This window comes from Pteronotus mesoamericanus, unplaced genomic scaffold (genome assembly GCF_021234165.1).
Source record: "Pteronotus mesoamericanus isolate MK-2021 breed Mesoamerican mustached bat unplaced genomic scaffold, CSHL_Meso_final scaffold_99, whole genome shotgun sequence".
In the NCBI taxonomy this organism is placed as follows: Eukaryota; Metazoa; Chordata; class Mammalia; order Chiroptera; family Mormoopidae; genus Pteronotus; species Pteronotus mesoamericanus.
In genome coordinates, this window is record NW_026555330.1 from 8,524,340 (window position 1) to 8,551,532 (window position 27,193).

Sequence of the window (27,193 nt, forward strand, 5' to 3'; positions counted from 1 at the left end):
CATGGCAGAAATGAGTCTGGAACACCCAGAGGCAGTGAGGATGGGAAGACGGTGATTCTCATGCACTGAAGTCAGAAGTGCAAGTTAAGGCAAAATTCTGTCAAATTCTGCAAGTTCTACCTGCACTCCCCCCCCCAAGCAGCAATTCCACCCCGGCAGTGAACTTCACAGGTGACTCACACAGCAGGCCACTGCATGTGAGGGAGGATGGCCACACAGCCCCGAGGGGCCGGTCCCAACTGGAGCTAATCTAAACACCCTCTGCGACCCTTCATGAACAGACACAGTTACACAATCAATATACTGTGCAGCCACTAAAAAGAATGAGGTGGATTAATCTGCAAGACAGTGAAAAGCAAGAAGCCTAATACCTTCCTGTGATCTTTTGTGTACACTTCTCAAAGGGCATATATACTTTCTGGGAAATACACAAATATATGCAGTGGACCCTAGGAAACAGAACTGGGAGTTTTGTGGGTAAGTGGAGGATCTTTACGTTTACTTTTTGTACTATATGAAATTCTTACAAAATGTTTATAACTTATTTGATTAAAGATCTCTTGAAGTCAGGAATATGCAAAAATGGTAGTCCTAGCTTTAAGTTCATGACATGTAGGACAAAAGTGAAGACAATTGATTACAACTGTGTCCCATGGATTCAGTGACTTTGTAAATTTCATGTAAAATGTCAGAATAAGGTGAGGATTTGTGTCGTTAAGATTGATCTATACCTCCGTAATGACAGCGCAGCAAGTTACTGGTTCTCTCCCTCTTTCCTGAGGCCTTCATTCACTCCAAACATTCAAGAAATGGCTTCCCCCCGGAGCCTTGCTCAGTGGGAGGAAGAGTTGACTCCTTCCCACTTGGAGGATTTTTGTGGCAACCATGGCAGCTGTTATTTGTCTAGCTGGCTGGAGAATGGATTATTTTTAACTTTGGGGTTTGGAAATTGGTTTCGGGTGCCTTGGAAGAGATGAGACAGAGGCCAGACTGAAGACTTGGCTCCAACTTTGTGGCTCAACGCACTTTAAGTTGTGGCACTATTGGGAAGACAGTGAAGACCAGTAGTGGTATTTGAAGAGAAAAAAGGAGCTTAAACTGTGTATGTGCTAAGAGGTTCTAGATTCATCACATACCTAAATTTAATCACAACCTGATGACCTGTTCCGTGTGCCAAGCTTCACTATCTTGTCTTCAGGTTTAAAATCACACAATTCTCTGGCTGGAGGTGTTCTTAAATGATTCATTAGTTCTTAACCTTTTTGGGGTTCACTCCTCTTTGGGAATCTGGTGAAACCTGTGGAGTTTTCCTCCTTTAGGCTCCACTCTCCCATTAAAAAACGATTTATGAACACACACAACTTCACACCCAATTTTCAGAAGTTCACAGACACTTGAAACAAATCTATGGAACCCAGGTTAGAAAGGACTATCAATTCATGCTCCCAATCCCTCAAATTAACCATTAGAAAAACTTACTACTGTAATCATTTTTGATTTAAAAATACAACCCATCACTGCTACTGAACTGCATCCTAAATGTAACTTTACATTTCCTCGATGATTGAGGATCACTGTGAGAGATCACTGCAACACGACTAATCCAAGGAACACGTAGGGCCACATCCTTGAGGCTCTGATTTACAAAGATAATTTTATATTTACTGATTCGGTAGCCTTGGCTGTCTCCTCCTCTCTCGTGCAACTTCTTTGTGTCAATGTTGACAGACCTCTCTTCTAATTCTGCTGCAGTAATAAACCAGAAAAACAAGCATGTTAAGGAAAAGCGATTGTATCTCTCGGCGCTGAGTCACGGGGCCCAGGGAGGTGGAGGACAGTGTCGTTGTGAAGACACCTGGCTACTCCCTCAGCGCAGTGGCCGCTGTGCGCACAGCAGGCTGAGGGGGCCGTCTGTGGGACGCTCTCACCTCTTTAGGAAGAGGTGCTAGCAGCACCCACTTCAGTTAACTGTCAGTACACAGAAGAAAATGCTTTTATCATTCATCTCCATTCTAATCTCACTGTGAATGAATTATTTAAAAGGGACCTAATTCATACTAAACATGAATATATATATTTACCTATATTTAATACCCAAAATGTTTGGTGGTAGAAATTTTATTGTGGAGGAAGACATTTCTTGCTCCTTGGATTTTAAAGAGAAATGTGCTTGCACCCTGATGGGATTCACAAAAGTACCAGACACCGCCAGTACGGCTGAGTTACACGGGCCTCACGTCGTATAACACTAACTGCCAAGATCTGGGCTCTCTCGGCTCAAATCCAGACATTTTTGTGTTGTGCTGTTTTTCTTCTCTGTCTTTTGTGAATATGGCTGAGCAATGTGAATTCACTATGCCTGACACACTCCAACAGGAAGCAAAACTGTGCTTCAAAGATAGAGCGTACATGGTTCCAGTTAGCTGCAACAACAAAAACGTTTTTTCAGGGTCTTGATATCAGAATCTGTAAATGCTACTTCTGGGGCTGAGAGATCAGCATATACTATGGAATTTCTGCGACATGATTTCTTATGTCTTCAGAGAGATTTAGAAAACAAAGGATCTCCAATTCTAAGCCTAAATTATACGTGCAACATAGATATAGGCCTCAAAGGATCTCCCATCAGGGCCAAAAGGCAGTGATCACCAAGGTGGCGAGTGACTGACTCAGATTTTGCTGTTGTCACACAGGTAGTTCCACTTGTCACAGGGCATTAGATTAGTCTAAATCTCTGTTCCACATATATCCTAACCCTGGATGCGTAGTTACCAAGGGATATAAGATAAAACCCTCTCGCACTGGCAATGTACTTACTGTTCTCATGCTCGATATGCAGAGAGAGCTGTTTACTAATGGCTAGACTTCCACCCCACATACAAATCCAGGTTATATCGCATAACTTCTTTGTGCCTTAGTTTCCTCAGCTTTAAAGCAGAGATGATAACAGTACCTTTCCCCACAGAATTAAGTGAAAAGATTAAATGAGATAATATAAGCACTTAAAAATGCTGCCTAGCACATACAGAGCACAAAGAAAACATTTGCATATTATTTTACTACCATTACTTAGTTAAGTAGCAAGTTATGAAATTGATATATCAAAACAGAAACTTTTCTATACATAAAAACATTTGTTTGAAAAGAATAATAGAAGATCCAATTCACAGGGAACCACAAATATTATGGCAATATGTAGTACCTATATGAAAGAAAATCATCCTGTCATAAAGATTTAGGTAAGTGAAAAGACATTCCATATTCCTGAATATCAAGTTTCAATATTTTCCCTAAGTTATCCTATAAATTTACTGCAAATCTAATGAAATACCAAGGTAACTTTTGTCATTAACAAAATGACACTAACGTTCATTCAGAAAAATGTAACAGAAAATTTCTGAAAAATAACAGTAATTTGGAGTAGAGATTATACCCGTCATGTATTAAAACATAAGATGAATTAAAATAGGGAAAGAAATATAAACTATCGATCAATAAAACAGAATCCAGGAATAGACCAAAATACAAATAAAAATTTGGTCTACGATAAAGGTAGTATTTCAGATTAGTTGGGGAAAGAGGGTATAACCTCTTCCCAATAAAATTTATACAACATCTGGCTGGTCAGAAAAAAAGGAAGTTTGGTCCCTGTTCTATACTCTATCAGTCAGGGTCCACTGTGGGAACAGAAATTTTTCCAGATACTTGAAGCAGAAAGGGATTTCATACAGAAAATTAGGTCCTTAAAAATCATAGGGACAGAAACTGAGGCCACCACACTTTTACTCAAGGTCATTTCATCATCTGTGATCCAGGGAACAGGAGCCAGTGCTGTTGCCACCACCAACACTGCCTCATAACCATGCGGCAGGTGATGGACACTAGAGCGTGCAGTGTGGCTGCTAGACAGGTCCTGTCCGTTGGCACAACCAGGGTGCATGGCCTCTGCCTTCACCTCTCAGATCCTGACCAAGTGCAAATCATGGGCGGAATCGGATCTGTTCAGAACCCTGCTTACCTTTAACTCTGCAAAACTTGATTGTTAGCCTTTCATCCCCTCCATCCATACGGGATGGAGAGGCATGTGACATAGTGCCACATGCTAAGAGACAATATCTAGCATATATTCTCACACTAAAATCAATTCCAGCTGGGTAAGTTACCTGCAAAAAATAAAATAAATGTATCAAAATGTTCTAGAAGAGACAATGGGTGACTTGGTAACCTTGGGTGCAAAAGGTATTTCTATGTACAATATAAAATTCAGAAGCCACAAAGGAAAAATGGATTTGTCTACATAAAAATTAAAAGTGGTGCATCTATCAGTATTGTAAATTCTATGGCCAGCTGTGTCACTGCCAGAAATTTATATTCTAGATATATTCATGAAGGTTTGTAAAAGTATGTACCCAAATAATGCAGCATTATTAGTAAAACTCTGAAGACAAGTGATAGATAAAATTATGTTCCAGCCCTGGCTGGTGTGGCTGTTTGTTAGAGCATCGTCCCATAGACCAAAAGGTTGCAAGTTCGATTCCTGCTCAGGGCACATACCCAGGTTGCAGGTTCGATCCCCAGTGGGGCTTGTACCAGACAGCAACTGATTGATACTTCTCTCTTACATCTGTTTCTCTTTCTCTAAAAGCAATGGGAAAATGTCCTCAGGTAAGGATTAAAAAAAAAATTATGGCCCATCGTATGGTAGAACACTATGAGGCCAGACAAAAGGGCAGATTTAAAATAAAGATGTTCCCTTTGTGTACCACACACTTCACATGTGTTAATGCATATTCCATTTGTGTAACATGTGCAGACATATCCTTATAGTCATGGGTTGCATAATGATGTTTTGCCTACAACAAGCTGCATAAATGACAGTGCTCCCATGAGATTATACTGGAGTTGATAACCTACCATCGCCTACGACATCACGGCCCTCATGTCACGGCCCAGCACATGACTCATGTGTTTGTAGTGACACTGGTGTAAACCTACCGCACTGCCACTTGTATAAAAGTACAGCACATAAAACTGTACAGTATATAATACTTGATGATAATAAACTATGTTGTAGTTTTATGTATTTATACATTTCTTACTGTTAAATATTTTTTGGTTGACTTTTTAAAAGAGAGCAAGCAACATCAATTTGTTGCTCTACTTTATTTATGCATTCACCTGGTTGCTTTCTGTAGGTGCCCTGACTGGAGTCAAACCCACAAACGTGGCGTATTGGGATGATGCTCTAACCAAATGAGCTACCTGGCCAGGGCTACTGTTATTTTAGAGTGTACTCTTTCTGCTTATAAAAAAAGTGTCCTGTAAAACACAGTATGTTGTGTTATGCCGGCAGCAGCCCCATACATCTCGTGTTTACTGTGTTTCTCGATTGCATCATTTTCTCTCGTGTTTGACTGAGTCTCGTGTTGTTTTGTACAGTAACGTGCTGGACAGGCTTGAGCCTGCGAGCAGCAGGCTCTACCACACAGCCCAGGTGTGCAGTAGGCTGTACCATCTAGGTGTAAGTGCGCTTGATGACATCCACACAAGGACAAGCTTTCCTGATGACACATTTCTCACAGTGTATCCCTGTTGTTAAGTGGTGTATGATGGCATTACCCAACCTTACACATATATTACATTATTATTTTTTAAAGTCAATGGGTTATCTTGGTGGGAAGATTATGGTGCATTCTTTTTCTTCTTTCCAGCTCCCCAGCTTCAAAGTTTTAAACTTCCTAACTTCTCCTATGCATACCCCCCAAAAACCAAAGATAATTCTTATAATTATATATTTATTTCCTCTTAGAATGTTCATGGTTATTTTTGGCTTTCTAATTTAAACATATATGAATTTAAAGTTATATAAAATTATGCTCTTTAGAAATGTATAGCAATACAGTATATACTGTGAAATCATTCTAATTTTGACTGAATTATTTTATGCATAAAAGAAATGATGAAGTTCAGTTGTGAAAAAAGTACACTTATAGAAAACCATTCTCTCATACATACACACTTACAGTTTTTAATTTTGGAACTTTTTCATTTAAAATCATTCTTTCCCCAAAAACTGTATTTCAGCACAAAACAGGTATCTAATAAGTAATTAGTATGTACACAAATGGCTGTGAACAATTACCCACAACTCTTATTTTTTGTTCCAAAGGTGAAAACATTTCTTTTTAAAAGCATTTTAATAGTTATTCTCATCATCAACAAAGTATCAACAATACTTAAATTATTAGAAGTGGCAAATCCAATTATACGTAATTATAAGCAGTCCTTTAGGAAATATATTTGAAAAGTCATTATTCTATAAAATATTTACATTGTTTAAACTGGGTAATAGTAGCACTATCTTGATCTAGTTTAGATGAAAGTATTGATAAGAACTGCCCCACCCTCCAAATACTATTCATCCTTAATAATGGAGACTTTATCCTTGGATTTATTCAGCATCTTTATGTCATCCAGCAGCTTTTTGGGTGTTAAAATATGCGTAGACCCTGGTAAGGAAAAAGATAAATTTTCAGATGCCAGCAGTTAAATTACTTTTCCTTCACTAACTGTATTGTCCTGTCCTTCAAATATGCAAAGCTTTGTAGCTTGGAGCAATTTAACAAAATTCCTGCAAGACACTGAAATCTGTTTACACTGCAGTATTTTTTTTTATTGTTCAAATACCTTTGTCTCCATTTTCCGCCACCACTTCCCCCTGCCCCAGACACCCCACCTCCCACACTGCAGTATTTCAAGCTTCCTCTTCATTGAGCATGCTCACTAAATCTTCAGAAACACTGCCCCCTTCTGGTGCTGTGTCTGTATCGCACTACATACTGATAAACTGAAAAGCAGAACTGAAGGCTCCTCCACCCTCCTGACAGGACAGTACTGTTCTGTTCCATCACAGAGAACCATTACACAGTGCTGAGTGCTGAGGCTTGGTCAGGGGAATTTACGCATCGGTGGCATTGACTGAAATTCTTAAAACTAAATTCACACATAGGCCTTGACAATGTCAGGTCCACAAAATAATTCAAAATATTTCTGTAGAAATGTCTAAAAAATATTTAATAATGACAGAAAGAAAAATATGGAACATAACACTTTAAAGGATATATTTAATAATATTTAAAGAATGTAATATTTTGAAGGTCATTCCCTCAAACACAGGGTATTTTTTAAAAAATTATCAAACGGTCAACCAGGAAAAACTCTAGTATACCAGAAAAAAACACTATGATTAAAACAAGTTGTTTTGCTTTCAACAATTTAGTTCTAAATGTAAAATACAAGATAAAGTTTTACTTTTTTTTTTTCATTGAGAGTTTGCTTAAAGAAATAGAAAAGAGTCTTACCAATAATAACTTCACAGGATTTATGTGCCTGAGAAACTTCATAAGCACAACGCATTTCAGAGTACGTAATTCCTCCAATAACAAAAACAATCAGCTTTGACCCGTTTTTTCGGTCCTCTAAATAATTAGCTCTGGGTTTCTGGCGAGCACTAAAAAAATAAAAAACAAACATATTGCGAAACCTTCCAAAGCCTTACTGTTTATAGAGTTTTCAAATAGCGTAACGCAAGCAAATTCAACATTGGCACTGTTACACTGATTTTAAGGAAATAATTATCAAAGGACTGGGCACCAAGAATTAGGCAGGACAGTCTCACTTCATGTTTACTTTGATCTGATAGCTTGGACAAATAACTCATAATCTAGCTCAGCATCTTTACCTATAAAACAGAGCTAACGCCATCTCTTATTTACTGCATATGGAGAAACAATATACCTGAAAAATGTAGGACTTCTTGAAGTTAAAGAAATGCAAGAAGTAGCACTGAAAAAACAGGCTTTTAAAGATACAGGCGGGGCGGGGAGCAGTTGGAGACACTGCCGGCGCTCCTTTGGAGCGCATGCTGTACCGGGATGCCCCTTACTGGAACTCGGAAGAGAACGAGGGCGGAAGATACGTCTGCACTCCCATGTTCACTGTAGCATTATTCGCAAAAGCCAAGACACAAAAACAACCTAAATGTCCGCAGGCGGACACACAGATAAAGAAAGCAGGGTGTTGCCCTGGCCAGTGTGGCTCAATTGGTTGGAGCGTCACCCTATAAACGGAAAGGCTGCAGGTTCTGTCTCTGGTCAGGGTGCGTACGAGAGGCAACAACTGATGTTGTTCTCCCACATTGATGTCCCTCTCCTCCTCTCCAGCAGCTGAGGAGACGGGGAAGTGAGGTGATGCTGGTCAAGAAGCACAAAGTTTCAGTTATGCAAGAAGAATGTTCTAGAGATCTAATGTACAGCATGGTAACTAAAGTTAACAAAATTGTACTGTATACTTGAAATTCACTAAGAGGGCAGACCTTAAATTAAGTCTCCTCAGCATATACACACAAAATACTGAGTTGGTCAAAAAGTTTGTTTGGTTTTTTTTCCATACAATGGCTCTAGTAGCACTTAGTTGTCTTTAATTTTTTTTAAGTACACCCCCCTTTTTTTAAAATATTTTATTCATTTATTTTAGAGAGGGGAAGGGAGGGAAAAAGGGAGGGCGAGAAACATCAATGTGTGGTTGCTTCTCACGCACCCCCTACTGGGGACCTGGCCCGCAACCCAGGCCTGTGCCCTGACTGGGAGTGGAACCAGTGACCCTTTGATTGGCAGGCTAGCGCTCCATCCACTGAGCCACACCAGCCAGGGCAGTTGTCTTTAATTTCATTAGAAACAATTTTGTTAAGATTGTATTGTGATGGCTGTCGTATCAGCATGCTTTAAAAAAAAAAAATCAAAATTGGTAAATTTTTGTGTAGCCATTTTAATATTGAAGATGGAAGAAAACACACATTTTTGGCATATTAAGCTGTATGATTTCAAGAAAGGCAAAAACACAAGGGAAATGCAAAAGAAGATTTGTGCAGTGTATGGAGAAGGGGCTGTGACTGATCGAACAAAAGTGGTTTGTGATGTTTCGTGTTGGAGATTTCTCACTGGACATTTTCATATTGCTTACCTGGACTCAATTAAAACAGGCTATAGTTAAAAAAAGAAAGTGCCTCTTTAAATTTTTGATATGCTTCAAGGAGAGTCACCAATATAAAGAATACCTGTGTATCATTTCAATTATTAGTCTGCAATATCATATCAAAAATGTCACTCACTGACTTTGATTTGCAGGCTTTACCTTACAGCCCCTGAGCCGTTCCACACTGCTGGACACTGGGAACAATACGGCCATTCCCTTGAATCTAATCTATTATCGATGGCATCCTAGGGCAGAAAAGAGTTATACCATCAAGAAAACGTAAATTCCAAGATATTTTTATTTACTTGTTTTGCATAAAACTCAGAATTTGTATTTACAATGAAGGAACATAAGGATATATGAATATTTAATAAAATAAGGTTGGCCCTTTCTTTGAACCTCACAAATCTTACTTGCTTCAAAAATTAACACAGCCACGCACTCACTTATTAAACCAGTACTTAGGCCACGCCCGTATCTCTTCATTGGGAAGGTCCCCACATCAGTGTGAGGTTCCAGACATCTCATTGGGACCATTGTGTCTTGAGCACTAGGCATTTCTAACTACCACCCTAGTCCCAACGTAGCTCGTAGGCTGCCGAGGAGCCCAGGCCTTGCCCTTCACAGCAGTGGCTCTGCAACAGGAGCTGCACAGTGGTCCAGGGGTACACAAGACACAATCCCAAGGGATGAGGGAAGTTTTCATTTAAAACTTTTTATTTTCTTTAGGGTTACATTTATGATATACTTATGTGTATGGATATACTGTATACATAGGTTATGTTTTATTAGTACAGTAATATATATTTTATAAATAAATAGTCATGCTGTAGGCTTATGTTCATATTTTTTATAGCTAAACGTGCATGATCAAAAAAGGATGGGGACCACTCCTTTACAGTATGGTTGCACACATGGTATTAATGAATGGCCACAAGAAACTCAGTTGTCTTAAGAATATTTCAGTAAGATTGCAGGAAATGAAGAAACCAAGCTTCAGGAGAAATTCTGAAGGTCTTAGACTACAACAGCTAAAAGTGTATTTTTTGAGTTTGACACGCAAATCTTTGTTAAAAGTTTTGAGTAAGTCAATTCTTCCTTTAAAAATACAAGCAAAAAACAGAAGACAAAAAAACCCCCCAAAACTAGTTAGTCCTAGATCTTTGTTAGGAGAGAAAAAAACTTATACTACCAAAAATAAAGTCTAAATTCTTCAAACTTTTCATCTATAATTATGTGATATAAAATTAGCCAAGCAAAACAGAAAAATCATAGTAATAAATTGTATCCAAATAAATACCAAAGGAAAGTAGGAATTGCAGTTTAAGTCAAAGGAAATTTGAAATAAATGGAACTATATTAATTATGACTGAAGGATCAATGTCATGATTTGACCAAGTTCATAATACAATTTCTATTAGTTTTCTAATTTCCTATATTTGAATATTTTCTAAAAGTGAACAATTCTAAAAGCACAAACCATCTGTCGGATATAATGGCAACCAACTGATTTACATTTTAATCACAAATATTGGAGTCTAACACTTTCTAATAGTGGTCATATACAAATGTTATTTTGTTCTGAGCTTTCATTCAAACAAATTATTTGTATTTCTGCTACATATAGTTATTTAAAACAACAGCAGTTTTCCCCCTGTAAAACTGTGTGTGCTTCTTTTTATTTATTTAGTTGGAGGCAGTCAATGGTGTTTGTCTTCAAGAAAAGAATCTTCAAGAGTTTCCTGACCTCCCTTGACCCCAGACACAACTTCCTTTTGTGAAGCCTCCCAGGGCTGCAGAAGATTCCTGATCTATCTACAGATAACGCTCAGACTGACAAATACACTTACAGTTCAGAAGACGCTACAGGTGGGCACTCAGGGTATAAGTAAAATTTAATGAATTTTACCTCCAAAACATCTTTGATATAAGGTGTCCATCGAGAGAGCTGAAAAGTTTCTTCTGCAGACCGATCCTTTCGTAATGGTTTGCCTTGTGAAGACTAATATAGAGGAAAATAATTTAAAAACCAGTAATTTATTTACTGACATTTTTATTAAGTTTTCTAACAAATATATTTCATTTACAGCAAATACTATGCTGTATTTACTTAAAACAAAGATTGGAAATGCCTACTCAAATAATCTGAATAGGTGTGGACATATAACCACCGTATTTTTGCTTAAATGATAAAATTTGTAATAGTTTACTCAAAAGTGCTATAAAACTCGATGGGAAAGAGATTCTAAATAGAAGTCTTTGAAAATTTGCTATAAATGAATCATAAAGAGAAAAACATCAATAGGAAATTACAACAGAAGCCATAAAATATAAATTCACTAGAAAGATGAATTTGTCCAAATTACTCCTACATGGAAAACAAAATTTTAATTTTTCACTTACCAAGTCTATAAGTGGAATTAAGACAACGGTCCCCATGGATTCCCACATAAGAAAACATTTAATGCAAACAGCCACCTACACAAGTACATGCGGAATATGAGACTTCTTACCTGGGGGACAATGGGAACACCAAGGTAACTCCAGTTACGAATCATGTCACTCTCATTTTCTATCTTCACATTCTGGATCAACCTGTCCAAATTTTCTTCTGTAGTTCCTGAGATGAGTACAAATATGAGTCATATAGTTGTTACCACAATCATTTCTAGGTTTTAGGTAGTACCCACTCATAATGCCTTTTAAATTAAAAGTAAACACTTAATCTACCCTTCAGTCTTTTCCCAATTTCATTTTTCCTTTTATTTAACCAACTTCAGCTACTACCTTTGAATTTTCTAAGATTCTCTTATGAGCTTTAGTAAACCACTTATTGTAGTGTGAGTTTTGAGCTGGGTATTCTAATATATTCATGAAAATGAACAAAGTCTCCATTACCATTATTACTGAAGATATAGAGCAGGATTGCTCGTATTTTATCATAATTATCGTGGTTTTTGCTGAGTAGAACTGGAAGAAGCACTCGCATGTAATCTTTCACCTTCTGTCCTTCTGCATCAGTTCCAAGTGCCAGGTCCTTATTGAAAATGACACAGTCAGTGTCTATAACCCAAATTCATTGTCAGCTTAAAATACCCATTATAAAATCTTGCCAAATTTTAATGGAATATTGATGGCATTTCACAGGAACATGTGGGCATCACTTCTAAACTACTGACTGTAGAAAATGTTAAAAGTCAAAAAATAATTCAGAGAAAAAGAAAACCATCACTATAAATCTGTGTGAACAAGGTAGTCATGGCCACATGTGACTATCGAGCACTTGAAGCATGGCTAGTCTGAACTGAGATATGCTGCGCCAGATTCTGAAGACTTGGTATGAGAAACACAACACAAAATATTTCACTAATAAATTTTTATATTAATTACATGTTAAAATGATAATATTTTAGATATACTGATTGGGTTAAATCAAAGGTATTAAAGTTAACTACACTTGTTTCTTTTTTACCTTCTTAATGTGACTGCTACAATATTTAAAATTACATACGACTTGCATTCTATCTCTATTAGACAGTGCTGACCTGAAAGTTTCACATCACAGCGGAGCCTAATAAACAAGCTGTAAGTGCCTGGGCAGTGCTCTGCAGGGTGCTACGGGCAACGCTGCACCCTGAGAAAGGCCTGCCGACAATACTACTGAAATGATGCCCTCAACACTCAAATCATCCCATTCAACCGAAAATGCACAATCACAGATTAGGAGGGACTTGCTTATTATGATACCGTACAGCTACTTGTTAATATTGGTGGGGAATGATGTATTAAATATGGCCTTGGTGATTCCCCTTGTAAGAGAGATTGTGTGACTCAGGACACACTGTATAGAGCAGGGTGAGGTTTTACTTTAGAAAGTTCACTTAGGAAATCTATTATGAACATAGGTATTTGTGACTGTACGTACCTGTTCAGTTTTGCAGAGCTTTTCTATATTAGGCCTGAATTTTTTCATACAATCTTCTGCTAAGTTAAGATGGACAACTTGCTGAAAAACAAAAGAAATCAATCATTTAAAGCAGCTGGTGTGCTGCAGAATTTCTAAAACAAGCAATACCTGGGGTGGCAGATACACAGTATAATACACAGATGATTGTTATAGAATTGTACACCTGAACCTATATAATTTTACTAACCAATGTCACCCCAATAAGTTCAATTTTTTAAAAAAGAACTTAAAAAAATGATATAGCATTTCTTTAATTTGCATTTCCTGGACTACTCCTGTGTTTTAGCAAATTCTCACATGTTTTCTAGCCATATCAATTTGTTTTTCTGTGAAATGCCTTTAGATATTGTGTTTTGATTGTGTTGTTTACACTTTTTGATCAATCTGTAAGAGTGTTTTGACTAGTAGCAGTATTAATGGTATATCCAAGCCTATCATTTATCATTTGACTTTTTCATTTACTGCAGTCATTATATTTTGGTCGTTTAAAATTTTTAGTTTTTATGTAATCAAATATGTTTATCTTTTATAGCTTCTGATTTCTAGACTTTGTATAGATTTCATAGCTTTTGATGTTAAGAAGATCTCAATAAATAAGTCATGGTAATTATAAAAAGAAAAAATATAATACCTGACTATTTAGTCAAGGGCACTGACCTCTCTTCCCTTAGACTGTCAAATAAAAAAATGACAACAGCCAAACACAACAATATCCGTCCACTGTGCATGAATCAACATCACACCTATTTTTTTTTATCAAATCAGCAAATAATGTAATACATTTTTTGGTGTGCTGCAGAATTTTAGTAAGTAGCTTACATGTGAAAGAGGCTAAAAATTGCTGATTTAAAGCATTTTAATTTCTTTTATGCAACTGATACTATTAAACTTTTGAGACTGGCCTGAAGGAAAGTATGGGCTTGGGTAGAAAAGAGGTTTGCAGAGCAAGGGAAACAGCCCAGAAAAAAAAAAAAAAGTGAGAATTAGCATGATCAACAGGCACAATCCACAGACAGCAGAAAATAAAATGAAAGGATTCAATGTGTGTTGGGTTTCCGGGTAATGAAACATAAGGTGGAAAAAAAAAAATAGTGAAGTCCTTAAAGTCCAGCAGAGAATGTTTGCATTTATATTATTAGTTCTTAATTAGGGTGCAAGATGGTAAAAATATGTAAAGGTTATTCTGGTATCTCATACGAATAATTAGAACAGCAAATTAATAGTTTATCTGCTCACACAATTCAACTACTCTTAAATCTACTAATATATAACTATTAAAGAACCAAGTGAAAAAATCACCAGTTGATCTAATGTAGAATTTTCTTTTTCTTTTCTTTTTTTATGTTTATTGATTTTAGAGAAATCTAAACATAAAGGAAGGGAGAGAGGAAAGGAGCAGGGAAAGAAAGAAACACCAGCTTGCTGTCCCGCGTATTTATGCGCTCATTCGTTGTTGCTTGCACATGCCCTGACTGAGAATTGAACCCGCAATCTTGGCATATGAACAACACTCGAACCAACTGAGCTACCCGGCCACAGCCTGATTTTTCTAATTACGTTGATAAATGCTCAACATTCTCTGTATGGATGTTCAAGACAAAGATATAAAAATGTTTAAGCTGGATATGGCTAGATCTAGATTATATAGAGAGAGAATACTACTGGAAAGCTTAGTTATTTGGGATATTTCTCAGAACTAGAGTAAGGTTTTACAGGACAGCTAACACCAAGTATGCCATGACATGCACTGCTAATCCTGACTACGGAGCCAGGTGGACTAATAAGGTACCTCACATACAATACTGCTTACCTTAGTGATCTGTTTACGGAAATGAGGCATCTTTTTCATCAGTTGGGCAAGAGCGCTAAGTGATGTCTAGGGAAAAAAATCAAACACTTTAAAAGCAAACTTATAATTTAGTTATTCTATATAACAACTTTAAAGTCCTATAGTTTAAAATAATTGTTAATTTACTAAATATCTGACAAATTTTTTAAGAAAACAAATTTAAGAAATTTCCAGTTTCAATCACAATAAAGTACTGATATCAAAATTACTCTCCCTCCATAAACAAAAATAAACTGGACAGAATAAGTAAGAAAACATTTTTCAAGTAATAAATTAAAAAACAGCTCACAGCTAAGATAACAGCAAAGGGAAGCACAGAAGGTGATTCTACACTAAACTTGGTTTTTCCCTGGGACATTTCCAGAACAAAATGAAAGGAAGTGGAGTTCAAGTAGCAAGTCTCTGCGGACAGATGAAAAAAGATCTGAGTTTGGAGCTGGTAAGGTAGAATTTGGGGGAAAGGATGTTAGAGAGAAAAGGGCCAGTCACAACATAACTCAAAGATGCACAGAGGGATTACCTTTGGATCCCTGGTCAAACAAATACTAAACTGCTCATGTCCAGAGCATAACCCTTAAAGGCCCAGCAGAGAATAATGGCTGGGTGGCTAAATGCCGGACAGAGTTTTCAGGGGGATCTTAGTGCTAAGAGAATACTGGCATTCTCTGATGCCACACAAAGTAGAGTCCCAAGTAAACATTCCAGACATTCAGTCATAGAACTGTCTTCAGACTGCATGTGAGGCTGAAATTCACTCACCATAAGAAAGCCAACATGAAGTCTCAACAGAATCAAGGTTAATTATCAGCAAATTAACTGCCTGCCAGAACAGAACCCAACACTCTGTAGAAAGAATACCATCTTGAGTCTCTACAATGTATCATCCATAATGTCTAACTTACAATAAAATATTACTATACATGTAACACTGGAAAAAGGGATCAATACTCAAGTGGTAAAATAGTCAACAAAAGTAGATCCAAGATGATCCCAATGTTGGAGTTAGGAGGGAAGGACTTCAAAATAACATATTTATGCTTAAAAAAAAAAGAGGAAAACAAATAAATGGATGAAAAGATAGAACTTATTTTTAAAAATTCAATGACTGTCCTAAAACTAAATGCAATATTTGAAATTAGAAACATAGTGAATGGCTGTCATACATTGATAGTGGGACTATAAATGGTAGAGCCATTTTGGAAGACAGTTTGAAACTTTCTTATAGAAAGTTAGACATATATTTACCAGATGACTCAGAAATCTCACTCAATTATTTATCCCAGTGAATGGAAGCATCTGTTCATACAAAACTTGAATGTTCATAGTGGCTTTATTCATAATTGCAAACAAACTGAAAAAACAAAACTAAGTGTTCTGCAACTTGTGAGTAAACAAACTATGGTACATCCACACAGTAGAACACTACTTGGCAATAAAAAGTGATGAAACTATTGTTACATGCAACATGGGTGAATATCAAGTGCACTATGCTAAATGAAAAAAGCCATACTGTCTTATTTCATTTAGATGACATTCTTTAAAAGGCAAAACTATGGGGACAAAAAATACATCAGTGGTGGCCAAGGGATCCGAGTAAGGGAGGGAGGGTGTCCACACAGGGACGCAAGGGAACGGAGACAGGGTGGGATGGGACTGTTGTGTATCTTGACTGTGATTATACGACAGCATTATTTGTCAAAACTCAAGAGAATTGTCTACTATAAAGAGAGAACTTTATAATTCAATTTTAAAAAGAATACATTGAATGGATTTAACAGCAGACTGGGCACAACAGAGAGAGACAGGAGACTCAAAAGCAGGTTAATAAAAAATTCAACTAAAGTAGAGAGGAAAAAATGAGAGGAAAAAAGGAACAGAAGAATGCAAGGGATACAGAATATAGTTAAATAATCTAAAACACAGGAAAGAGAAAGAAAATGACAAAATCAAGCTGTTAAGAAATAATGGATAAGAATTTTGTGATTCAAAATGCTCAAAAAACCCAAGGAGGATAAATACCAAAAAACAAAAACAAAAAAACAAACCCAAAAAACCCAGATTACAGTAAGGCACACATTATGGCGAAATTGCTAAAAAAAAATCAAAGACAAAGGAAAACTTTTTTAAAAGAACACTTTATCTTCAGGAGAACAACAATAACATGACAGCTGACTTCTTTAACAGAAATTATAGCTAGAAGGTGATATACTCAAATCTTTACCTTGCTGAAGGAAAAAAAGAAACTCTGCCAACCTTGAATTATAAATCCAGGAAAAGTATCTCTGAAAAACTTGCAAAATAAAGATATCCTCAGATAAAAACAAAAGTTGAGAGAATTCATCCAGCCCAGATGGAAAAACTAAAGAGCTGAATAAATAACAGATGTCATAAATATGTGGATAATATAAAAGTTTAATGAGAATTTAAAAAAAGAATAACACCTTGAATGTATAACACATGTTTAAGGAAAATATATAAAAACAATACCGCAAGAGGAAGGAGTTAATGGAGTAATACTATCATAAGGTTCTTGAATTATTTAGGACATTGCAAAAGTACACTTTTAGACTGGATAATATAAGGATATAAGAATACATTTTGTAATACCGAGCATATGATTATAAGAAAGATACTAAAAGCTAAAACAAGAAGCTTAGTGATAAAACAAAATAAACAACTAAAAATAAGACTTGGTAAAATGAAAAGAAAAACAGATAAAACAAATAAGAGGGCACACATAAAAACTATGTTAATAATTATATAAAATATATATGGACTAAACATTCTAAAAAACAAAGATTGCCATATTAAATAAACAAAAATGAACTACAAGCTCTTTTTAATAAGCACACTTAAAAAATACAGAGTTGAAAGTAAAGGATGGGAAAAGATACTACGTAAACATTGACCAAAATAAAGCAGGTATGGCGATACCGAAAACAGATAAAGTGGACTTTAAGGCAAGACATAATTGCAGGTGATTTTAAGAACGACATTTTATGATGATAAAAGAATAGATTCAACAGAAAGACAGCAATCTTAAACTTAGGACTCTAATTAACCTGCCTCATCAGTTGATATAAGGTCTGTCCAGAAAAAGTCCAACCATTGTTAATATAATGAGAATGGTTTGCGTGACATCAATGTAACCTGGCAGCCAAGGACAGTGGACTGGAATGAACAATGACTTCACTGTACAAGTGAGGGGGTGGTATACGCTGTTGAGTGACCATGTGCACTGTGTGGCCATTGCATTCAAAATGACTGAGCAAGTAGAGCAATGAATCTGCATCCAATTTTGCATTAAGCCTGAACATTCCTCTGTGGAAACTATTTGGATGATTCAGAAGGCTGCAGCGACAGGCAACTGGTGATTGGCAGCTTCATCATGACAACGTGCCCGCTCATGCATCATGTCTTGTGCAGGTTTTTTTTTTTGTGAAACACTGAATCACCCAGGTGACTCAGCCCCTCTACAGCCCAATTTTGGTGCCCTCCGACTTCTGGCTTTTCCCAAAAGTAAAATCATCTTTGAAAGGGCAGAGATTTCAGACCATCAATGAGATTCAGGAAAATACAACAGGGCAGCTGATGGCAATTGGGAGAACTGTGTCAGGTCCCAAAGTGCCTACTTTGAAGGAGACTGAGGTGTCATTGTCCTATGTACAATGTTTCTTACCATATTGTCTTCAATAAATGTCTCTATTTTTCATAGTACATGGCTGGATACTTTTGTGGATAGACCTCATATACCTTCAAAAGTTGACAGGATTATAAAGAAAATCAGACTAATTCACATCATAATCAGAGATTTTATTTATTTTAAAATTATTATTTTTAATTCTCACGTGAGGATATGCTTACTGATTTTTTTGAGAGAGAGAGCAAAAGGAGTATCAGTGTGAGAGAAACATCAGTTCATTGCCTTCTGTACACACCCTGATTGGGGATCAAACTCACAACCTAAGTATGTGCCTTGACTGGGACTAGAACCCTCAAATCTTTTTGATGCACAGGATGATGTTCCAACCAACTGAGTCATCTGGCCAGGGCATAATCAGAGATTTTAATATGCCACTCTCAGTAATCGACAGGAGCAGACAAAAAAAAAAAATCAGTAAAGAAATAGAAAATTTGAATACCATAATTAACCAACTTGATTTAACTGACACACCGAGTGCGTATTCTTTTCAAGTCCACAATAGATCATATGCTGGGTCACAAATCAAATCTGAACACGCTGCCAAGGCATAAAATCACACAGTGCACATTCTCTGACTACTGTATAATTAAATTATAAATCAGTACAGAAAATTACTAAACTCTTTGAAATTCAAAGACATATTCCTACAGCCTTTTCCAGTGTGGCTCAGTTGACTGGAGCATCGTCCCATACACAAGTGTGGGGATTTGATTCCTGGTAGGGGCATATACTTGGGCTGTGGGATCAAGCCCAGTTGGGTTTTATGTGGGGGCAACCTATCGATGTTTCTTTCATGTCAATGTTTCTCTCTCCCCTCTCCATCCTCTCTCTCTAAAATCAATAAATATATCATAAAACATATTCTTATGTAACATGTGAATCAGAGAAACTACAATGAAAGTTAGATAATATTTGAGCTGAATTGAAATAAAAATAAGTTATTCCAAAACTCATGGGATATAGCTATAGCAATGTTGAGAAGGAGATAAAAAAGGCTGAAAATCAATGCTCTAAATATCCAACTCAAGAAGCTGGAAAAACAAATTAAGCCAAAGAAAGTTAAGGAAAGGAAATAAAAATGAGTAGAAATCAACTGAATATAAAACTAACATACAAGAAAGAAATCAACAAAACCATATTTGGTTCTTAGAAATATTAATAACATATACAGGGGATAAAATAAATGAACAATATTAGCATTAAATACATAACTACTTATTCTACAGACATGAAAGGATAATAGGATATTTGAAAATGTACATGTAAGAAAAATCCCTTGAAAAATATACTATCCCAAAACTGATACAAGAAAAATTAAAAATCTGAATAGCTCTGTACTGGTAAAGAATTTGTAACTAAAGATTTTGCCATAGAGAAAACTCGATGCCAAGACTGTTTCAATGGTGAATTCTTTCAAGTAATGATGGGACAAATAATAACAATCGTATACAAATACCTTCAGAGAATAAAATGAGAAGGGAAGCATCACAACTCACTTAAAGTCTAATATAATCTTGCTACAAAACCTAACCAGAACATCACCAAAAAAAAAAAAAAAAAAAAAAAAAAAAATCACAGGGAAATATTTCTCATAAACCTGGAGGCAAACATCCTAAGCAAAATATTAGCAAATAGAATCTAGTAATATAGGAAAAGAATAATGTTTTCTGATTAAGTGGAGCTTATTCCAGGAATGATGGTTGGTTTAATATTAGAGAATCAATAAGTGTAACTTGTCACATTAACAGAATAAAGGAGGAAAAAAATCCAATTTCAATAGATGCCGAGAAAGCATTTGATTAAATCAATACTCATTCCTGATTTTAAAAATCTGTTGGCCAATTAAGAACAGAAGGGAACTTCTTTAATCTGAAAAAGGATGTATCTATAGAACCCAGAACTAGCATAATACTCAATGATAAAATATCAAGCATGTTTTCCCTCAGGTTAGGAATGAAACAATATTATCTTCTATCATCAGCTCTATTCTACTTTACAGAGACAGGAGATATTAACTACTAACAAAGATAGTTTAAAATAAAGATTGAAAAGGATAGGGCTAAATTTTCTTTATCTATAGACTGTGTCATTGTGAACCTTTTGGAACGATGGAAATGTTCGATACCCTGATTTAGTTTGTGACTCCAAAGTTATTCAGTATATACTTAAGATCTATGCACTTTACTTAGGTAAATTATACCTGAATATAAAAAACCTAGCAATAATGCAATGACAAAAGTAGCTAAATGGCCTTTTAAAAATAAAATTTAATGAAGCAAGACAGGCAAAATGTTGAGGCTAGGTAACAGGTACATAAGAGTTCATTTTCTCTACTATTGTGTATGTTAGAAATCGCCCCCCCACCAAAAAAACAACGTTCACTAGATAAATAATTTTAAACAAACTTTAAAATTCACCTTCATCATTATTTTTTTTGAAAGTTAAATAAGAGAGACTTACTTTTCCTTCTGTTGCTTTCTTTGTTGACGAAATTTCCTTCATAAGCTTGGGAATTTCCCTGTTGAATTGAGAGAATTCTTTAAATTTCAAAGGTATAATGCTTTACAGACACACTTTAAAACTGCAAAATGTACTTTCATATATTTAGTGTTCAAAAAATATGGAATAAAAATTAAAATCCGTTCGTTCACATACTCTAATACAACCGCAATGTGCCGATGTCGAATTCGGACCCAGAGGTCATCATCTTCTTCAAGGACTGCCTCCTTTTCTTTCCCATCTGTCTTGTATCTACAGATAGACAGAAGTATATAACTTTTAGATTATTTTTACCCCCCCACTAAAGTGGAACAAACATTTTCACAAACAATAATTTTAAGATAAAACGCAAGAACAATGGTTCTTGAAAGAGTACACATTCACTATTTTAGGGGGTAATGAATAAATACCACTCAAAACTAAGGCATATTGCAATCCTTACATTGACAATCGAAGTGCTTCCCCAACGGGTGTGGCTCAGTGGGTTCAGTGTTGTCCCACAAACCAAGGGGTCACCGATTCAATTCCAGGTCAGGGCACATGCCTAGGTTGCAGGCCAGATCCCCATTTGGGGACATGCAAGAGGCCAACGGATTGATGTTTTTCTCCCTCTCTCTAAAAATAAATAGAATCTTTAAAGAAAAATCAAACTGCTATGCCTACCAAGGCATGTTGACTTTCAAATGTTATTAGTATATATTTACACTGTAACATATATATTTAGCTGCTATTATTATAGAGCTTTAGGTTAGCAAAATGGTATTTATAAAACAAAAACTCAACATTCTACAATCAACTTTAAGAACAGAGTATACTAACTAACAATTTGTGTTGTGATTGCTTAAACATGATGTTGATGTACTAACGACTATCAAACATCCATTAAGTGAAGAACAGAAATGTCACCCCCCCCCGCCCCCGCCCCCTAGCCTATTAAAGACTGAAGATATTTCAGTTGGTACAAAATCCACAAACATGTATCATTTGCTTGTAATATCCCTATAACAATATATCCTTTTAAGAGTGAGGAAGGACCTGAAACCTATATAATTTTATTAATCAATGTCACTCCATTTTTTAAAATAAACTCAATTTTAAAAAATAATGGGAAAGGAAAGGACAGAAAAACTAATGTAGTCATAAAAAACTGTGATCGCTTTCACGAGTTCTACTAAAGTGAGCAGCAATTCAAGGGGTTCCTGAAATTACTTAAAATGGGCTTCCTGACCGCTTCCCCAGATTCTCCCTTTTCCTCTTATGCACGTAGCCTCCTTCCATTTGGGGAGCAGTGGACTGTCAATTTTCTGAGCCACAATAAGGAAGAACAGCGCTGAGTTTTCCCAGCTCTGGCCTGTAGAGCATAAATGTGAATTTCTGCTATATGAATACGATCATTTCCATAGCCCAAAAAATAACCAGTGCCTCATATAAAATCATCTACCAACGTGGTCTTTTTTCCCCCCTAAAGATTTTATTTGTTTTTAGAGAGAGGGGGAGGGTGGGAGAAAGTGAGGGTGACAAACATCTATGTGAGAAACACTGGTTGCCTCTCATATGTGCCCTGATTGGGGACCAAACCTGCAACCCAGGCATGTGCCTTGACTGGGAATTGAACCAGTGGTCACTTTTGTGGGGAGATACCCAAGCAACTGAGCCACATAAGTCAGGGATAGCTACGTAGTCTTAATTACAGATGCCCAAAAGCAGAATGAGTGTGCTTAATTATAATCAAGGCTACACCTAAGGATAAAAGCCCTTTTGTCATTTAAAATGCTGCCTTGTACTTACAGAATATCTTTCACCTTTGATTTACAAACAAAAGTTAAGGTCATAAGCCTGACAGTACTAAAGATGACAAATCCATTTTACGAGGACATGCAAAGAGGTCACCAAGATGAAAAACAAATTCTAGGTAGTTAGCATTTCCTGCTTTGTATTCTATTTCCATTAAAATTCTGACAGAGCACAAACCACAGGGAGTTCAGTGCTTCCATCTAGTCTTATTCCTGGACTTCTCTGATTCATACAAAAGGAAGTATTGATGGCTTAAAAAAAAACAAAAAAACTTACTCTTAAAAAATTAAACATGGTTTTGCTTGCTAGAAAACCTAAGATGATAAATATTTTATATACTAGGTTAGAAATGTCTGAAATTTATGTATATATGCTGAAACCAAACCCTTTAGTATCCATCAGTTTAATTCTTTTATAAATTTCTTGAGCAATGCAAGTCTAGAGACCTAAAGTATAGAGAGGTAATAATAATCCCTTTTGAAAATTCTGAATAAACTGCTTGAAGCTACTTTTATACTAGAAAAATAGCTATGTTGATGTCTCTATGTCATCTAATATTAATACAAACAACACAGAGAAAAACTCAGAAGCCAGGCAAATGAAAACATGAGGAAATACAAAGTTAGTTAAAGAATATTTGCTTTAAATAAAAATATTAAGTATTATAATTATCACAAGTGTTTGGATCTTTTTAATCTATTAAAATTACTAAATTCAATGTAAAATTTCAGAAAACTAATTTTCACTTTTTTCTACTAAGCTCAAGCAGTAAATCTTAGCTGTAAAATACCAATTTGGATTTAGGGATTATAACAAGTAACATGTAATATGTATATATGCACATACATACACACATACATACTCATAAATTATACACAGATACAGTAAAATAGTTCCTTGATAAAAATGCTCTTTCATTTAGCTTTCTATTTGACATTACTTTTAAAGTAAATATACTTATTATATCACAGTTAAGTAAATAATAGGTACCCAACTGGTAAAACTGTGCCTATCTCAATAGCCAACCTATTTAATCTTCTAATCTTTTAAAATATATTATATTGACAAGACCTACATATAGATACTTTTGGGTGTGTGATTCAGAATAGTTACAGCCTAACCAGTTTGAATATGGTTTCCACTTCAATAAATATAGTAGTAGGCCCAGATTTTACCCTTAACATTTAGAAGTCCAAATTCTATCTGCTAACACATAGCTTTGTTATAGACATAGTTAAGGAAGCCAAGTACACCAAAAAACCTTCAAAGCAGTCAAATTACCCATTAACTTATAAGATGAAGCTATTTTTAATAAGATTATGATTATAGGAGAAAAAGAAGGATAAAGCCTCTGAATAAAAAAGGTTATGGAGGCTTTAGATTTCCAGCGCCTGCAAGAATCATGAATTGCTCTTATCTTATCCTGTTTGTACATGCCCTTTATATGCCCTTCGAGTTATACTTGCTTGTATGTATCATTCTCGATTGGCAGTAGGTCATATGCCATTGCCTGAAAGGTCAGTTCATGTAGGACAGTGGACACAGGATCGAAGCCACGATCAATTATTATGAGCTGGGAATGAGTTTTACCCTGGAATAACAAGATAAAATTACCTTAAGAAACTTCTATTTGTTTGTGTGAACACATTTTTATTATCTTAGAAAACAAAAGTAGACTTTTCCTAAGTTCTGTCACATTATATTAAAATAGAAAAAGCTGAGTGGCACAATGAGGGAAGAAAACCAAAGTTTTCACAATTAGATTGAGGATATGCTCAATAATACTGTGAAAATTCCTTTTAAAAAAGTAACATTTGGCTTGCATTAAATCTATTCTTAGGATTCAGCCCCATAAACACTAAAACTGATATAAATTATAAAAAGTAGCTCTTACTTGAGCTATTTGTGCTACACATTGCTAAGTAAGAAATATACGTATTAGTAAATTCTTATGGCAACCCCATGAGACAGGTATTCTTACCTCCACTTGACAAGGAGGGCATTAAGGTTTAACAGCAACTTGCCCAAATCACACAGCTAGTAAGTGGCAGAATGAAGATGCAAACCCTGGTCAGATTCACTCCTCAGCCTGTGCTCTTAACCATCACGCTATTTAAAAACAGAACACTGATGCCTGCTAGGAATATAAATCTTAATGAAAACCTTATTTTCATTAATTCACAAATGGCACTAATCATTAAATAGTGAATAATAGTGCTGGGAAAAATAATTGTTAACATTAATATCTTTCATACTTCATTTGAAAAAGTAATAAATTCTTTAGATTATTATTCAAAGCAGTAAGAGGTACCTACAACTCATTAGACAAACATTTCCTATTTATTTACATACAGCAGAGATAAACTACATAGGACAGATCTTCTAAAAATGTTTAATTAACCATCCACTCACTTAAATATGGTTAAGAGCATGGCCTCTGGGAGTCAGAGACATCCGGGATTAAGTCCAGCCTTGACCACTTTCTTGCAGTATGGCTTTGGGTAAATTGCTCAATTTGTTAATTCTCATTTGTGAAACAGTATTCTCATTTGTAAAACAAAATATAACAAGAGCCTCTGCTTGTAAGATGACTGCAAAGATTAAATGTAATAACACCATCAAACACTTAGCACAGCCTGGCACTTGTAAACCCTCCATACATGTAAGTTATCAGCCTTCAGAAATATGAAAAGGAGAAAGAACTGCTAAGTCAGGGCTTGGGGCTATGACAGGAGGTGAGAGGAAGCACCACTTGACCTGAGTCAGGAAAGCTCTGCTAGTGAACGTGACACTTTAACAGGTGCATGCATGAGGGGAAAAAAGGTACCAATCATTTGAAAAAATGTAATTTTCCAGGCAGAAAGAATGGAAAGGATAAGTTTTACTTATTTATTTTTGTTGATTTTGCCTTTTTTCATGAGATCACGAAGAATTGAAGGATGTTTACTACATACTGATTGTGCATCTCTTCCCTCACTCAATAAACATTCACTGACCTCTTCCTATGCTCTGTGTGCTGGGCCACTGTCTTCATAAGTGCAAACAGCAGCAGCTTTCCTGAGGCCTCCAAAGCAGAAACCAGCCTAAACTAACACATCTAAGCTTATGCCCTCCATTCTAGCCAAAGCGTTAGATTGAGACTTTTGCCTTTTTATCTATGCCTCTGCCCAAAATCTCCTGTTATCCAAGTAGTAAAATCCCTCTTCTATCATGTTATACTCATTCGTCAAGCTCAAGGGCCTCTTCCTCCAGGATGCCTCCCCAGACCCCAGTTAGAATAGAGTAAGGCCCATTCTATGTTCCCATTACATTCTATGTATTCTTCTCTCATTCCATTTATTACACAGCATTGTAATTGGTGGTCTCCTTGTCCATCTTCTCTTCTAAACGATCTAGTTTCTTCCTTTCATTCCTTGGCTGCTATAATGTGTTGCCAGCCCTCTGGCACCGCCTCTGTCAGGCTCTCCACTTTCCAACCCAGGCCTAAATGCTGGTGTTCCCTGCGTTGTGCCCTTAGTCTTTGACTACTTCATACTATCTTCATAAGAGAGTACCAGCTGCCATTTATTAAACTACTGTATATGCCAAACACATGCTAACTCACCTAATCTTCATACCAACTAAGCAAGGTATGCTGTATCATCCATTTCACAGATGAAAATACAACACAGAGTTAACACTTTGTCCAAGGTCACAGAGGTAGTAATGACACAAGTGAACTATAGTTATTAAATGTTTACTCAGTAGCAAGCATTATTCTAAGAACTTTACAAATATTAACTCATTTAGTCCTCTTACTACTCTATAAAATAGGTAATCTCTCATTATCCTCATTTTATAGATATGAAAACTTAGGCATAGAGAAGTTACCTAATTTGCCCAAATTTACATCTCTGTGAACTTAACAGCAGGACAGGGTTTGGATACAGTACCTGCAGAACCCAGATCTTCCCCATTAAACCATACTGTCTATTAAGGTTTCCACTACTTTCTATATTGACTCACAAATCAATCTTGGGGATCTATGTTAATTATTACCAAAAAATAAATAACAGTCCTTGGTTTATTAAAAAAAAAGTCAGATTTTAGGCAAGATAACTACTTGCCTTTTACACATTACCTTTATTAGGCTCTTTTCATCAGTCTTGTAGTAGTTTTCAAGTTTTTTTTCAACAAGCTGGGCAAGCTTATTGGCATTGTCTAGAGGTTTACTAGAAATGAAAAAAATATTCAAACAATTATCTTTCTTTCAAGACACACTTTACAATATTATAAAGTTGAATTCTAAAACTATGCAAATTATTAATTTAAAAGCATTTACAAAATGGAAAAGTTTAGATAATAACAA

General features: G+C 35.9%; 1 protein-coding gene across 2 annotated transcripts in view; it reads right to left on the bottom strand.

Annotated features, from left to right (window-relative positions):
* Window positions 1–5,185: 5,185 nt before the first annotated feature.
* STXBP3 (syntaxin binding protein 3) overlaps window positions 5,186–27,193 on the bottom strand; it is a 40,398-nt gene continuing 18,390 nt past the window's right edge. For both annotated transcript variants that reach the window (XM_054564958.1, XM_054564959.1), the window contains exons 8-19: window positions 26,966–27,056; window positions 24,312–24,436; window positions 21,208–21,303; window positions 21,013–21,070; window positions 14,811–14,876; window positions 12,959–13,039; window positions 11,932–12,070; window positions 11,547–11,653; window positions 10,943–11,035; window positions 9,193–9,278; window positions 7,362–7,510; window positions 5,186–6,509 (exon numbers count right to left, since the gene is read on the bottom strand). In XM_054564958.1, coding sequence (XP_054420933.1) covers window positions 6,415–6,509; window positions 7,362–7,510; window positions 9,193–9,278; window positions 10,943–11,035; window positions 11,547–11,653; window positions 11,932–12,070; window positions 12,959–13,039; window positions 14,811–14,876; window positions 21,013–21,070; window positions 21,208–21,303; window positions 24,312–24,436; window positions 26,966–27,056 — 1,186 coding nt within the window. In that variant the 3' untranslated portion in view covers window positions 5,186–6,414. The remainder of the gene's footprint in view (window positions 6,510–7,361; window positions 7,511–9,192; window positions 9,279–10,942; window positions 11,036–11,546; window positions 11,654–11,931; window positions 12,071–12,958; window positions 13,040–14,810; window positions 14,877–21,012; window positions 21,071–21,207; window positions 21,304–24,311; window positions 24,437–26,965; window positions 27,057–27,193) is intronic.